Source organism: Buceros rhinoceros, unplaced genomic scaffold (genome assembly GCF_000710305.1).
Source record: "Buceros rhinoceros silvestris isolate BGI_N320 unplaced genomic scaffold, ASM71030v1 scaffold3323, whole genome shotgun sequence".
Classification (NCBI taxonomy): domain Eukaryota; kingdom Metazoa; phylum Chordata; class Aves; order Bucerotiformes; family Bucerotidae; genus Buceros; species Buceros rhinoceros.
Genome location: NW_010405193.1, coordinates 13,416 through 24,334, shown reverse-complemented (window position 1 = coordinate 24,334; position 10,919 = coordinate 13,416). Strand labels below are relative to the sequence as shown.

The 10,919-nt window shown below is 37.9% G+C and overlaps 1 protein-coding gene across 1 annotated transcript in view; it reads left to right on the top strand.

Moving 5' to 3' along the window:
• NGLY1 (N-glycanase 1) overlaps positions 1-9,571 on the top strand; it is a gene marked incomplete at its 5' end in the record, with an annotated part of 24,293 nt that extends 14,722 nt beyond the window's left edge. Inside the window, 4 exons of the mRNA XM_010133620.1 lie at positions 3,346-3,510; positions 4,798-4,983; positions 8,683-8,860; positions 9,396-9,571. Coding sequence (XP_010131922.1) covers positions 3,346-3,510; positions 4,798-4,983; positions 8,683-8,860; positions 9,396-9,571 — 705 coding nt within the window. The remainder of the gene's footprint in view (positions 1-3,345; positions 3,511-4,797; positions 4,984-8,682; positions 8,861-9,395) is intronic.
• Positions 9,572-10,919: the final 1,348 nt, after the last annotated feature.

Sequence of the window (10,919 nt, the reverse complement as noted above, 5' to 3'; positions counted from 1 at the left end):
AGAACGTCAGAAATGGGGCACTAGTAAGTTGAACAATTACTCTTACAGTATTGGTGGAATCAGGAAAGCATATGCAACTGATACATGGGCTGGCTTGCCTGACCTCCTTCTCACCTCAGTGATGTGATGGTAGGATCGTGCTCTGTTTCACTTACAGAAGTTCAGAGAAGTTCAGTAAAAAGCAGATGGTGCTGCATGTTGGTCTGTTGGCCTGTTTTGTACTCCTTTTTACCTGCTTTGTAGGATTGTGCAGCTCATGAGCTGACATGACCACTTTTCAAACAGAAAGAACAGGCATTCTGGTCATGTTTTAAATGAAAACTTCACTGAAAAATCAGGACAGGGAAGAAAGCTATACATGTGCTTCCAAGACACTCTAGTATTTCTCTTGCCTTCCTTTCTCTGCACTTGGAAAATCCCAGCCTGTTTTTCTTTATGCTGTACACTTTCCCTGCTGCTTTCCAGTATTTAAGCTGTCTTGTGATCTTATTAGAGTGCTGTTGACCATCTTTTTAATGGTATCTTATCCTGAGGAACAACTTACTCTCCCTTTCTACGTGCTGGCTGATAGTCGCGCTCCCCTCCTCACACACACTTCCATTTGCCCAGTAGCTCTTCAGAACACTTGATTAATTTATTATTAATTTAAATTAATAGTTAATTTAATTCCTGTAAAGTAACTGCTCTCACTCCTTTCTTTTGTCAGTTATAGCGGGAATTGGATTTCAGGGGCTTAGAGGCAGTTTGCCACTGGGAGGCTGAAAGAACAGGCTTTTTTCTCATGCTTGTCCTCATCAAAGGCTCGTACTAAGGTGACAGTTCAGTGAGAATCAAGGCCATTAAAAAGTTGTCTGGATCTCTGTGTTGTATTCTGCAACTTCTGTGTAACAGAGGGGTAAGGCAGCTCACCCTTGAAACTATGAGGACATCTTACAGGAGGTTTTCGTTACTCTGCTGTCACAGGTCTCAATTTCAGCTGGTGCAACCTGTTCACCGGGTAACTGCTCTAGACTGAGGCCTCCATTAGCTTTCTCTTTTCCCATCATCTCCTAGAGACTTGTTCCACACTACTAGGGTTTGTAGTCTTGGCGTCTTGATGCATAGCTCCAACACTCCATCTTTCAAGCTTAGTTCTTCTAAGTTACAACTAAGTAGGACCACAGTATGCAGTACACCTTATCACCTGTACTGCAATGTTAGAGAAAATGGAAGCTGAGAGGAAGTTATTGTTCTTTCCTGCATAAAAAGCAATGACCATGGCCATTATTTCTCTGCGGGTCTGTCTGTGAAGTGGCCAAGCAGAGATGCGGCAACAGTTCAGAGGATGTTCAGCGGCTCCGAACTTTCCACTGCTGTTGTTGGAAATTAGATGGTGGAGCAGGAAAAGAAGTTATCTGAGTCTTACCCAGCAGTGGATCCACTTAAATCACAGGTTATCTGTCTCCTGGCAGCAGATATTTCTTCAGGAAGCATCAACAGCATAACTTGCACACGATGCAGAACTGGTTTTAAAGCTGAGGTTCACAATCCCTCTTCATTCCGATTCCCTTTGTCTGCCAAAGAAAGGTGGGGCCTGAGCATGTATGTAGAGGGTAGTACATTACGAAAAAACAAACGCAGGAAGTTTGAGCTGTGGCAGTGGATAATGAAGTTCTTGGAATCCATTCCACTATGTGGATGCTATTGATGACAATGTCATTTGTAGGAAACGTAGTTACACGTTTTCCTAGCAGAGGCCCTGTTGATCTCTGCAGAGTCTGAGCATTATGCATGTCTTGCTTGCTGCTAGCGTATACATGTAAGAGTTTGTTGGGTGAAGGTGTGATGACAAGAATTAGCATACTTGTACTCTTTACAGCTGAGGAATTTGCTGATTTCTTGTACCATACGTAAAAGAGGTCTGTCTTCTGAAGTACCCCTTTTATGTTGAAGCACTGTTCTTTAGCAGATTTTTTTTCCCCCGGATACTACTATAACACTGCTGAGCAAAGGCAACCAGTTCGTAGTGTGGCATGCACTAATTTCAGTGATGATGACCCTTGACACCAGGTTTCCCTATGTCAAAGTGGATTGAAGAAAATGATTGATTGATATTGTTACCTTAGGTTAAGCCACATCAAACTTCCTCTGAGCTGGAGTGTGATCTGTAGTACTGCATGCAGATACCCAAAACGCCCAGGCAAGTGTTAGACTCAGGAAGGCCTGGTGTTTCATGAGGATCTGCTAGAGAAACTGCTTGTCATCCATCAACACAAGCAGAGGTGTATTGCCCCTTTGCTGTGTTAGATCTGGTATTTGGCAGTGGAATATGTTCAGCTGGAGCTGTTTCTCATAATTTCTTTCTTTTATCCAGTTCCACATTGTTGTCTGGAGCAACGTCCCTTCAAATGCTTTTTCAGTTCCTAAGAGCAAAACTTTCTGGGGTCAAGACTGCTTTTGAGATAATTGGAATACTTACTGACCTGAAGTTTTACGTCCTAGTGGGCATGCCTTGGGTGGTTGCCAAAGTAGAAAAAAAGATGATGTGTAACCGTTTGCATACTCAAGGTTGAACTTAATTAGCCAACGCTATGTGGTTGTAATCCACAGTTAAGGAAAAATGCTTCACATACCAACTCTCTATATTTGATGTGAAAATCATGGAGATAAAACCCCAGCCTCTCAATTTTTTTTTAAGTTGTGTACTCAAAAAATGCTCATGGTTTTATTTATGTGGGCAAAGGAAGAATGTTACGTAATTTTTCCTCTCTTCCATTAATTCACCTGGAAGTGTAGGTGATACGTTTTTCTCATTTTTCTGAACTCTGCAAGTATGTAAATGTCATTGTTTGTTTATGATAGAATTGGTCACTGTGAAATTAGTGTTTCAGAGACCAACTGAATCTTGTTTGGTCTTAATCACAAAACCAGGACTGTTGCCAACCAAATCACTCCTCATTAGAGAAGAAGAGTTAGACCCAAAAGTTATGCTTGCTTTCTCTTTCCCCCAAATAACGTTAAGAACAGCTATGGTACAGGATATATATGAATAGCTATAAATATGCTGTTGGAGTATTTTATCATCCAAGCAAATGTGCAATAAACATAGCACAAACTTTAATTTTAAAGAAATCCACATAGTGCATGCAAGTTCACAGAAAAAGCACCACTGTCAAATAACCCTGCAGTTACGACTGATTTATATTTGTGCATGTGGTATAAGATTAATGTTTCTAACAGTCTAGGCTTTGAATGTTAATGGTTTTTCAATTCTTTTATTTTTTTGCTCATTGGTGTCATTCTAGAGCAAAATTGCACACACCATTTCTCTGAATTTTTGACTTAATTTCTTAACTGTCTTTTCAGAGGCAACGATCTTTGTCAGAAAATAGAAGAAGAGAGCTATTGGAAAGAACAATTGTGGAGCTTGTTGAATTTATTTCTCCTAAAACACCTAAACCTGGAGAATATGGTGGAAGGACATCAGGTTCGATGGCTTGGCGAGTAGCCAGAGGTGAAGTTGGTACAGAGGTATTTAACTTCTGCATTGGTAACCATCTTACAGGGAGCTAACTAGGGGTTCTGTGATTATTGTCCGTAAACCACTTCATGGTTGGTAGCCTACAGATTTAGTTCAAACAATTAAACTTGCAAAAATATTAGATAGAAGTTTGATATGAATTCAGTAGAGGTCCACAAGTAATTTTTGAGGATCAATTGCAGTTCATCAATTCTAAAGATATTTGGGAATCCTTGATCCAAGTTGTTTTGCTCTCACAAGTTATTAAAAAAAATTAGTCACAGTGTCACAGAACTAGAAAGTTTAAGGCAGTTGAAAGCAGTTGGGAAAACTTTAAAAATTTTTTTTATGTTATTAGTTACTCTTGTTTAAAGCCTGTGAATAAGTTTTGACCAACTATTTTTGTTAATAAAACAATGTGGGAGTAATTAGGGTTGTGTAAATGGAGCAGTCTCTTTAGTAATGAGCTCGATTCATTTTCGTATCAATGTTTTTTACTATATCCAAAAGCAAGATTTTATTTTTAATTACTTTATGCAAAGATACAGTTTCCCAGAACCATAGCCACAATTAACTTGAGCCAGCATGCAAAGGTGTGACTTATCCCCTCACTCATTTCATCAGTTTTGTAGTGATCCTCTCTTGTGGGGTGACTGACAATCCTAAATAGAACTAGCGAGGTGAAATTAATGAGTGTCATAGAGTTGTTTAAGTGTGAGAAACTAAAAGTTTATTTCAGTTCTCCTTAGTTTAAAAATTTAATTTCCGCTTTGCTAAAACTCGTAAGAACAATGACAAATCTTTAAAAAAAAGCAATATTTTACAGTTATGAAGTTTATACCTTAAGTTTTTAAAGCTGATTTGTAAACTCTCATATGCAAGCACCGGTATATGATAGGTCACAGAACTACATTTGCTATTCAAAGTAACCATTTACTTGTTGCCTCTACAGGAAATACACTCAGCATATAAATATTGCTATCATGTTAATCTCTTTAATTTGCTAGTTTTTGTTATTTTGTTAATAATTTACTTTATAAAGTAGTTATTTGAAAATTTGAAATAATTAATTACTGTTCCCTACTGGGAAAGGTGCAGGTCTATTGTGGGAAACTGGTTTAAAGTGTCTGTTTTGCAGAAGTGCTTTTTTTGTCCATGACCTCTCTTAAAAATGACATTTTTTTCAGTTGTCAGCAAAACTAAATTTGGGAAACCATGACGTGCTGTTTGTAAGTAACATAGTCTTACTGAAATGTATTGAGGAATGAAGGTGCCTGTATATTTTGGGTTTTTTTCAGAAAAGAAAAGTACTTTTTATTCCCTCTGAAAAAGAGAAGATGTCTAAACGCTTCCACCTCATCTACAATATAGTAGAAGATAGTTACACAAGGATTTCCAATAATCATGAAAAAATAAGTGGCTGGGAATCAGGTGTTTGGAAGGCAGAATCCGTTTGGAGAAAGGTTGAAACAGATTGGAAAATGGTAAGGATAACAGTTTTTAAAAGCATTAAATCTACCATAAATGTATGGTAACTCCAATAAAATAGAAACCGTTTGACAATATTTGGCATCAAAACCTCTCTTGGTGCCCATAGAATTTGGCTGATGTTTGCAAACTTTATGGTTAAGCTTCAAGTAAGATTGGCAGGTAACTGAAGAAATTTGAAATAAATCTAGCTTGTCTTTCAGAAAGGAGGACCAAATTCCTCACAGATAGGTAAAATGCTTGCTAAAGCACCAAATTCGAAAAAATGGCTTCCTCCTTACACTTTTGGGCAAATGCACCAATACTGTTTTATTGAAAAGCAGTAGTTCTCTCTTGCTTTGTTTTGGAGAATAGCTTTATAGTGTATCATATCTCTTTGATACACAGCCAAGGGAAGAAATTGTCATCCTAGATATTACAGTTCTCTCTGCAAGAAGGCAAAAACCTGTCAGTTATACAGATTGTTGTATACCCTGCCCAGAATCCTCCCCATCTGTCCCCACACTGAGCAGCAGAAGAGTCATGCTATCTTAAAAAGAGAACTGATGGCTGTAAGGTGGGAAGGGGTCATTTTCTAGCAAACAGTTGCAGGAAAAACTCCCAACTGTGGAACCGAGCGTTCCTGTCAGGAACTATAGCATGTTACTACTTTGTTCCCCTGTAGTTTTACTAGTCTGGAAGGTCTCCGACCAAACATTGTTCTAGCTTAGGCAGTGGTTTGCTTCCCATTGATGAAAAGTGGATTTAAGAATATAACTGTCTTCTGAAGCTTCCTGTGCTAAGTCTATGTATAACTGCCTTGCAGAATGCAATGGGGGGCTAGCTTGGAGAGAATACTTTACATAAAAGAGGAGGAATAAGGCAAGAAACTGAAGAATAATATAAAAGATGTTACAACAGGGTAGGCTAATAGGAAAAGATTATACAAAAACATAGAATGAGAGACAACTGTTCTGCTTCCCTAGGATCTACTAAAAATCTTATAGCACATTGTATCTTCAAGTCTCCAATGATCAGTTATCTTGAATTTTGCAAGAAATGTACTGTCTTTGCACTGAAACTAATTACATAATCGGGTAAAACCTTGGGACCTTATAGCAGCCTTCTAGTACTTTAAGTAGACCTACAGGGAAGATGGGGAGGGACCCTTTATCAGGGAGTGTGGTGATAGGACATGGGGTAGCAGTTTCTAACTGAAAGAGGGTAGATTTAGATTAGGTATTAGGAAGAAATTCTTTACTGTGAAGGCGGCGAGACACTGTAACGGGTTGCCCAGAGAGGTTGTGGATGCCCTATGCCCACCCTCCCAAGGCCAGGTTGGACAGGGCTTTGAGCAATCTGGTCTAGTGGAAGGTGCCCATGCCCATGGCAGTGTGGTTGGAACTAGGTGATCTTTAGGGTCCTTTCCAACTCAAACCATTCTATGATAAAACAGGGAGGGACTGATCTATAAGATCAGGCTAAAAGACTTTTTCCCTTTTATTCAACAGTACCTCAGTTTTTCTAGATAAATGATGAGAAGTTGGCCTTGAGAAACTAGGAGCTGCACAAATCCAGGTATATCTCAGGCTTGTGGGTAAAGCATGTTAGCTCTACAGGAATACCATCCTGCAGAAAGTCTGTGAATCTAAAATGGCTTTTCCTTAAGAGTTGTTTGTAAGGTCATAAGTCTTGTGAGGAGCAGCTGAGGGAACGGGGGCTGTTTAGCCTGGAGAAAAGGAGGCTGAGGAGAGACTTAGCACTCTACAGCTATCCGAAAGGAGGTTGTAGTGAGGTGGGTGTCAGTTTCTTCTCCCAAATCACAAGTGACAGGATGAGAGGAAAAGGTCTCAGGCTGCACCAGGGGCAGTTTACGCTGGACATGAGGAAAAATTTGTTCACGAAAGAGTTGTCAAGCATTGCAAAGGTCTGGCCAGGGAAGTGGTTGAGTAACAGAAAAGAACCATCAGTTACATATTCTGTCTTTGCAATCAAAATGATTCAGATAGGTGACCATCTTGGCCAATTTGGTGGCAGCCATCTCCATCATATTTGTGAATTTCCGTGCTATTCAGTGTCACTTGACTGTTTGGTACACAACTCAAACAGCTAGAAACCACAGATTTAATTAGATTACCTAGAGGTAACTTGGCATCCAGGGCTCAAACAAGGAGACAGCAGTAGATGATAAAGTAAGGACTTGTAGATCTGAAATCCATGAGTTTCTAAAAGCTTGTTTTCCATAGAGTTGCTCTAGTGGAAGAAAATGTCAATTTTTTTTTTTCCTGAATTCAGACTTTTTTCAAATATTACTGGAAAAAGAGGAGCCAGGTGAGAAGGTTGGAGGAGAGTCAAAAAGACACGGAAGGAAACTTTTAAATTCTGTATTTCTGATTAATTGTTTGGATATTGTAGTAGAAGATAAGACAGGCTAGTGTTTTAGGTTTTATCCCTGAAAGCCTATGTGTAGTGCATCTCAGCCAGGTAGTAAGTAATGGAGTGTTTTGGATTCCTTACTGAAATGTATAAAAATTAAATAATATACAGTAGGATCTAATCAAGGGAAATACCTTGCTAAATCTAGCTGAGGCACTTAAAATGTGTGGAGATCAGCACTTTCGTCAACTTTAAGATTGTATTTACATGAGAGCAGGTTAAATCGTTCTATTTTCATAGGTGATCTTCAGTATAACATCTCACGCCTTTAGGGTTTTTCGGCTTTCTTAAACATGAGAATTGACTTTTTAATGCCTGGTGCATAGTAACAGTAATTTTTTTTTTTAGAGTCTGTTAATGACATTTCTATATTAGGGTGGGATCTTTAGTAAAACATACTACTGTGATTTATTATTATTTTATTCAGGGTTCTTCTTTCCAGATAAAAAACTAAAGAGGTGTCTAAGTTCATTCAATATGACATTAATGAGAAGCCTGGACAAGACGGAATTTTGATAACTTTTCTTAACTAAGGATTCTGAAAGGATCATGGCAGTTCTGACTTCTTAATCTGTAATGTCTGTTACCTTGGTTTGTGGATAACAGGTGCTAGTCTTGAAAGGACCGTCAGGCTCTTTATTACGAAATTCTCGTGAAGGTTCATAGTAATTTTAATGATTGTTAACATGAGAGCTTGACCGTTCAGCTGGGTAAGTTTAGATCATTGGGACTACATTAAATTACACAAATCTCTAGCAGTTCAAATAATGCTAATACAGGATTTATATACAGCTAACATGAATGATTTGCTTTAACCAGTACATGTCAAGTCCTAGGAAAAGTGATGTGCAGCCGGCAGACACATGTAAAGAATCTAAAATACAGATTACACTGTTTTTTTTTTTCCGTCAGCAGTATTGAACAACCAGAAGTTGTGGGCCTGTGCATTTGGATGAAAAAAGAAGTCTGAATTTTTTTTTTTTAAATAATTAACTTAGGTATTTTTGTGGCTTAAACTTCTCCAAGCATGTTTAAATAAATAGATTAGTGCTCCCTATGGAGTGACTGTGAACACCTGCAATTACCTAACTGGAATAGACTTCGGGATTCAGAATGAGATTCTGTATAAAATTGTACTCTGTAGTTTTAAAGGTTCAGAGGCTTGATAGAGAATAAAAGTGTGCTATCTTTACGACCTTGTTACAACAATTAAATCTTAACTAGAGGTGTGTTGGTCTTCTCGGTATTTGATACGCTGACTCTGTTTTCTGCCCATATAGGTTTATTTAGCCCGAAAAGAAGGGTCATCCTCTGCTTCCATCAGCTGGAATTTTGAGTGCAAGTCGGTTGGTCTAAAAATAGATAACATTTCAGTTAAGACAAGCAGTCAGACATTTCAGAGCGGAAGAATAGAGTGGAGACTTCGTTCTCCAACAGCAGAAGTTGCTCTGGTAGGAGGTATGTGTGGAATTTAAATAATTACACCATGCACAAAGGTGTAACTGAAAATAAATAGTTCATATGGAGACAGTAGTGTGCAAATACTAAAAATGAAATGCAGACGCATTTTGATTTTTCCAACCCAGTCTTTCTTACCAAGGTCAAGAAGATACTGTGCACTTAATCAGAACTGGTACAAACTCCAGTTTTATTAATATACGCAGCCCTACCTGCAGCAGAGCAGGGTTAGCGAGAACAGTGTGGATACAAGATCTGTGTCTGTTTTACCAGAAAGAATAGATGCTTCTGTGTGCACTGCCTTCAATCTTGACTAGGTCCTCTGAGCATGAGCACTAAACAAATAATAACTAAAAATTTGCAGCTGTTTCGTTTTGGGTTTTTTTTTCCCTGGCACTGATAGACAAATGTATTTGAGTAGTTGCAACTGAGATCTTTAACTGTTCGTTACAACTTACCTTTTTAACATGTATTCTAGCATTGTCAGCTGTCTGGAGCAGTGGCTTACTGAACTGTTTATCTTTCCCTCCAACAGACAAAAATCTTTGCACCTATTCAGATTTTTCTGGTGCAACGGAAGTTATGTTGGAAGCGGCTCTAAGTGGAGGGGATGGTGACGCTGCATGGCAACACACACAGCTGTTTAGAGAGAGCTTATCAGGATGCGGAGAAAATTGCTTGGAGATAATTATAAAACTCAGTGACCTCTGAGAAACTGAACTGAGGAGATGCTCTTTGGATTCCTTGAAGATGTTATACTTGCTTGGAGATAATTATAAAACTCAGTGACCTCTGAGAAACTGAACTGAGGAGATGCTCTTTGGATTCCTTGAAGATGTTATACTATGGATACAATGTGAAGATTTGTTTGGCAGTTCCTGCTCATCCTGCTGGCAGCTTATTTCCTGTTTCACTGCTTCCATTTAACCAACTTGAAACTGCACATGTGTTGAATAGGTAAACCTCACAGTGAAAACCTCTTCGCTTTACAAAGAAATGCAAAAATTAAGGGATTGAACCATTAAATCCCCTTAAACTTTATGATGAAAAGGAAACAACTTTCAGGAAGGAAAACACGGTCATAAGAGCACAGAGCTATTGTAATTGATTTTAATTTGAAGTTTTGGAGTTGGCTTAATGTTGTTTTTCTTTTAATCAACTTCTTGGAAAAACAGTTTGAGTTCAGTTTTCTGATTGCAACATGCTTGCGATGATTTAATATTTTAAAGAATAATAGAAAACGTAGGCATTTTAAAAGAAAAATATGATTATTTTGTGTAATAACTAGAAGAGCTGCAATTAAGATTTTGAAGCAGTCTTGGAATGATCTTGTTATATATCTAAGTATTAAACTTGCTTTTAATACCTAGAAATGTATGGAAATATGATGGTGTGCTAGGAAAATACACTAGTTTTGAAAGAAGCATTCATTGTGTACCTACAATTGTCATGGGCCGTGATAGGAAGTTGAGACTTAAAACTGAGTAAGAACATCAGGATTTTTTTTCTAGGAAATAATAGATACTCTTTAATTATATACATTCAGATTTGTCCATTTTTTTAAAGATTTATTAAGCATGTAGGTTGAAATCACTTTTTAAGCTATTGTCTTGAGTTGCCCAAAGTTTATGGAAAAGTATATAGTTTTTCTGTTAGTTAATGCAGTGATTACATTTCTTTTCATTGATAAATAAAAACTGCCACCCATGAGATGTCAGATGTAGCAGTGCTGTCAATCCAATGGGGTGGATGTTCAGGTTTAGATGGTCTTTATCAGCAAATTTGAGGAAGGTTGTGGCTGGATTGCACAAGAAATTTTCTATTATAAGGCTATAATGTAAGTTCAAACTATAGTTTTATATGTAAATAAGTGAAAGCTAGGGATAATATCCTCAAGATCTGTGTTTTTAAAGTTTTCTTCCCTTTTTTCTGACCCTTCCATCCACTGTATTGATTTGAAATGATTGTAAAAAATAATTTACATTGTTCAGAGTTCAGCAAACTTTTCTCTGAAATCTAATCAAACATAAGACCAGGTTTTATTAGGAAATTGCATAAG